The 4,682-nt window shown below is 64.4% G+C and overlaps 1 protein-coding gene across 1 annotated transcript in view; it reads right to left on the reverse strand.

The window, feature by feature from the left end:
- Positions 1-4,681, reverse strand: part of TMEM120A (transmembrane protein 120A) — a gene marked incomplete at its 5' end in the record, with an annotated part of 5,425 nt that extends 744 nt beyond the window's left edge. The window contains 9 exons of the mRNA XM_010854354.1: positions 1-85; positions 195-256; positions 359-424; positions 620-709; positions 791-886; positions 1,077-1,136; positions 2,504-2,620; positions 2,833-2,951; positions 4,613-4,681. Of these exons, the coding sequence (XP_010852656.1) occupies positions 1-85; positions 195-256; positions 359-424; positions 620-709; positions 791-886; positions 1,077-1,136; positions 2,504-2,620; positions 2,833-2,951; positions 4,613-4,681 (764 nt within the window). The remainder of the gene's footprint in view (positions 86-194; positions 257-358; positions 425-619; positions 710-790; positions 887-1,076; positions 1,137-2,503; positions 2,621-2,832; positions 2,952-4,612) is intronic.
- Between the last annotated feature and the right edge of the window lies 1 nt (position 4,682).

The raw sequence follows: 4,682 nt of genomic DNA on the forward strand, positions 1-4,682 counted from the left end.
AGGTCCATGGTGTGCCGCTCGCCCAGGGCACGCAGGCGGTACAGACAGCCGCTCTGGTAGTAATACTGGAGGAACTGCACGAAACCTGGCGAGGGGGGGGGCGGGGCATCAGGACTGGACCGCAGCCCCAAGCCCGGGCCTGCCCTTCCTTGGGGACGAGTCCTAAGCAGAGCTGGGACCTCAGAGACACTCACTCTGGTACATGGAGAAGGACAGGAACTGGTTCCGGAACTTCTGGTACATGAGGCCGTCGGGCCTGAGAGCAGAGAGCAGAGGGCAGGGTGGGGGCTCAGGGACGCCCCCCCTTCTCCCTGCCCCTCGCTCCCCCGAGGCCCGGGGACCAAGCCGACCCGCTCACCATGTCAGCATGACTCCCGACAGGAACGTGGACACGTAGTGATGGAAGACCCACCAGCCTTTGATCCTGCGTGAGGGAGCTGCCGTCACCCCTGTCCCCTCAGCCCCAGGATCAGGGCTCGGGGGGCAGGAAGCGGGGCTGCAGTGGGAAGGAGCCAGTACCCCCTGCTTCTCAGCCATGGCTCCCCCACCGCCCCCCACTTTGCAGGGCAGCTCCAGGGGCGCCCCCCCACCCTGGGGGCGGGGCCCCGCCCTCGCCCACCGGGAGCCGTTGTTGATGAGGATGCTCTCACGGATGGTCAGGGTGCAGTAATACCAGACCAGCAGGAAGTTGAAGGCAGCGTCTGTCACCCTGTGGGCAGGGGTGCGGAGGGTGGGTGCTGGCGCCTGGAGAGGGTCCGGGAGGCCAGCCCCGCCCCCACAGGACACCCACCTGGAGTTGAGGAGGAAGCGGCAGGTGAAGGAGATGAGAATGAGGATGATGGTGAGGTAGAGCTTGAACTTCTCGTACTCGTCTTTGTAGGCAAACCTGGGGGGACACACTCGTGGGACAGGCTGGGGTGCTGGCGGGGCCCCCGCCAGGCCTCCCGATGGGCTGCCTGGGGTGCCATCGGGCAGTGGCCCCCGAGCCCCAGGCTCAGCCAGGGAGGCTGGGGCAGGCTGGAAGGGGCCCCAGGGCGGGAGGTTGCAGGGGGAGGAGTGTGGCGACCACAAATTACTTAGCCTGCTTGCTCAGGAGTGTCACGTTGACGTTGCCCAGAACCAGGCTCAGATACAACCTGGGGAAGGAGAGTAGCCTTCAGCCCCAAGCCCACTGCAGCCACCCACACCCGCGACCCCACCGTGACCTCCTGCCAACCCCGAAGGGTGCCATCACCCACCCCATCCAAGCTCCTCTCATCTGAGAGTCACAGCCGTGTACTGAGCAGTGGCACCCGTATGGGCTCCTGTTCACACGCAAGCCCGAGGCCCGGGCTCACGGTGGTTCAGGGACCAGCCTGAGGCCGCGGAGAGGTTACAGGGCACAGCGGGGACTGGGACTGGAGGCCAGGCTGCCTCTCCGCCTCGCTGCGAGCTCCTCCCTCTCCCATTCCCAGTGGTGCCCTGGCCAACCCTCCCCCAAACCCTCCACCCTGTCACCTTCAGGCAGGTGACATTATCCCTGCTGCCTCCCCACCCTCCTCTCTGGACGCCCCTCCTCCCAGACCACCCCTTCCCACCACCCCAGGGACTTCCCTCCAGTGCACACTGCACCCCTCCTGGGTCTCACCCTCTGCAGGCCCCATCACTGAGCAGGTAGAGATGCTCAAGCCCTTCCTGTGTACAAACTCGCACACCCAAACAGAAGGACCCCTTAACCCTCACGACAAGCTCTAGTTACTGGTTTCCAGGCACTGGTTTCTCCTTCCACTCACCTCCAAGCTTCACAAGCGTGGCCTAAACCTGGCTGTCTCCTCGGCTCTCTGTCATCCCCAATATCACCTTTCCAGCCCCACCTCCTGGAAGCAGTTCTCTCCAAGGTCACCCGGACTTCCAGGAAACATTCCCCTTCAGTGTTACCTCTGTCCGGCCCCCACCGTGCCCCGGGGGGGGCCATCTGATCTCAGGCTGCGGGCCACTCCCTCCCCTGCCTTCTGGGACAGGCTTTCTCCCCGCAGTCTCTCTGCTGGACTGTTTTCCCCGAGCCCCGGTTCTGCCGCGTCCTCTGCTGTGAGGGCGGCTGATCTAAATGCATAACTGAGCTGTCGCTCTCTCCTGCCCACTGGGCCAGAGGGGAGCGCCACAGGCTGGCTCCTGAGCTGGTCTCTCTGCAACCTTTCGCCTCCTACCCTATGCTCTGGACATGACACCTGCTGTTTGCACCTCTCCAGGTCTGGCCGGCCACCTCCTCTATCCTTCATGACGCAGCCCAGGGGTCACCTACCCCAAGAGGCTGTCTCCGGCCTCCCAAGCGGTGAGGCACCCCTGTCTGTGCTCTCCCCGATTCTCTGTACGTCCCACACAAAGCGCCCATCATCACAGTGAGCTGTCACAGTCACTGAGGCTGTCCCTGAGGGATGACCGGGTCTGACGGCCCCCTTGGGTCCAGGAAACCAAGCAGAGGGAGACAGGGCTGTGAGCCGAGCTTGGGGGAGGGGTGGCTCACCCATTCTTCTTGGGCAAGTAGGCCTCCATATCGAAAAAGAGGCCCTGTCGCTCCTTGATCTGGTTTTCTAACTCCTGCGCGGCTTCCTCGGCCTCTGACGGGAGGGAGGGTTTGCATCTGCAGGTGGGGCCGCAGAAGCCAGAGTCAGAACACCCGACCCCTGGGAGGCAGGGGAGCAGACGCAGCCCAGAGAGGGGAGAAGCCGTGCCCAGGGGCACCTCGGAGTCAGCGCCAGCTCCCTACCCCATCAGGCCCAACACCCACCCCCGGTCCACAGCCAGGGGTATGAGAAGGGAGGGCGGGGAGCATGTAGGGGGACAGGTCCTAACTTCCTCAGGACAAGGGCCAGCTCCTGGAGCCTCTTCTTCTGCCGAGTGATGGAGCTAGTACAGCTGTTCTGCAGCTTGGTCAGCTCCTCCAGCTTCAGGCGGTACAGCCGGTGGGTCTCCTGGGGACCAGGGAGGGGGAAGGCTCAGGCTGGCTAGGGGACCCCCGAGCCAGAGCCTGCTGGGAAGGGGGTGGGGCACGGATTTGCCCAGGGCTTCCCCAGGAGGGTCTCAGCAGGAAAGGAGGCAGCCAGCTGAGCCAGCCTCAGGAATGCCCCGAGGGTCCTCTCTCTCCAAGGCAGGCAAGGAGACGGGGCTCTTCTGGCAAACCCAGAAGCCCCCCCAGCACCTAGCCCCCAGAAACAGACACGTTCTCGGAAGGTTTTCTTAGTCTCAGCCCATCTACTAGTTGCTCGCACCCCTCTCTGCCCATCCTGAGTCTGCATTCTAAGCCCACACGGGTCCACAGTCTGGACCAAGCACTCAGCCTAAAGCCATCCATGGCCTTCTCAGAGCCTCCCGTCCAGACAGCCTGCAAGGGAGAGGGAAGCTGAAGTTGTCCAAGATAACTGCTGCTCTGGCACTCCCAGCATCTTCCTCCCGGGTTAAAGGTCACCAGGCTTCAGCCCTTGGGCCTTTTGCTGTTAGACCATTCCTCTACCCTTCCCCCCAGCACCTTTGGCCCAGGGCTTCCCAGAGCACTTTGCCCCCTGGGGTGAGTCTCGAGAAGGAGCAGCCTGGAGATGGGGGGCAAGGGGCAGTGTGAGGAAGGTCAGGCAGGGGCTGAGGCCAGGACAGTGGTGCCCAGGCTCGGGAGCCTGGGTCTCCCCTGCTCAGGGCCCTGGGGAGACGCACGAATGATAGCGGCTTGGCCAGGACAGGCCAGGGGGCAGTCTGGCTCAATGTGGACAGGAAAGGGCTGGCACCAGTCCAAGAGAGGCACAGGCCTGATCAAGTGCCCAGCTGGCCTGGGCTCTACCCTGGCTAGGGTTTGTTTCTCACGCTCAAGGAGGGGCCACCTCGGCCTACCCCCAGCCACCACACTCCCCTGTCCGCCTGTCCACAGACCAGCACAGCGGCCCATAGCAGCCAGATCCAGACAATACCCACCCCCGCTATGCCAGGCTTCCACTGGTCTCAGAGAGACTCCCACCCCTGTCACACCCATAAGTCTCTTGGCTGGGCCCCGCCCACCCACTTTCCCCTCACTCTCTGCAGCAGCCACGTGGTCCTGTGTGGTTGGAAGCTGTCCTGCACCCAGGACCGGCCTCGCCCCCATCCAGGGACTTCACCTAAATCCCACTTCTCCGGACCGAGGCCACGCGGCCTCCCGTCCTGCTCCCCAGCCACATTCAGCCCAGACCGCCCGGCCCGAGGGAGGGGAAGGCCGGCCCGGCCAGCGCCCACGGCGCGTTTGCTCAGTGATTGACCCAAGACTGGCCCTGGTTAGCTCGGACTCTCCTGGGAGGGGACTAGGTCGGAGCCGGGGCCTCTTTCCGAGATCTTCACGAGAGACCGGAGGTCTGCCCTGGTCAGTAGGGTCACTCCGGTGTCGCGGCGACTGCGCGGGCGAAAGATACCACCGCCGGACATTGATTTGAGGCCGAAAGGAGGGTCCAACCGGGGACACCGGGACCCAGGGCCTCGCCGCCGTCGGGAGCAACACCAGGGTCCCCCACCCTGACCCTGAGCTTTCCGCAGCCCGACCCGGGGCTACCCGACCCTTGACTCCGAGCCAGACAGACATGGCTCGGAACCAATGGGAGCCCGCCTTGGCGCTCACCTGGATGCCGTGGAAGTCCTGCTGCAGCTCCTCCCAGTCCCGCAGGCAGTCGCCCAGCGGGCCCGGAGGC

Source organism: Bison bison, unplaced genomic scaffold, assembly GCF_000754665.1.
Source record: "Bison bison bison isolate TAMUID 2011002044 unplaced genomic scaffold, Bison_UMD1.0 scf7180017864340, whole genome shotgun sequence".
Lineage (NCBI taxonomy): Eukaryota > Metazoa > Chordata > Mammalia > Artiodactyla > Bovidae > Bison > Bison bison.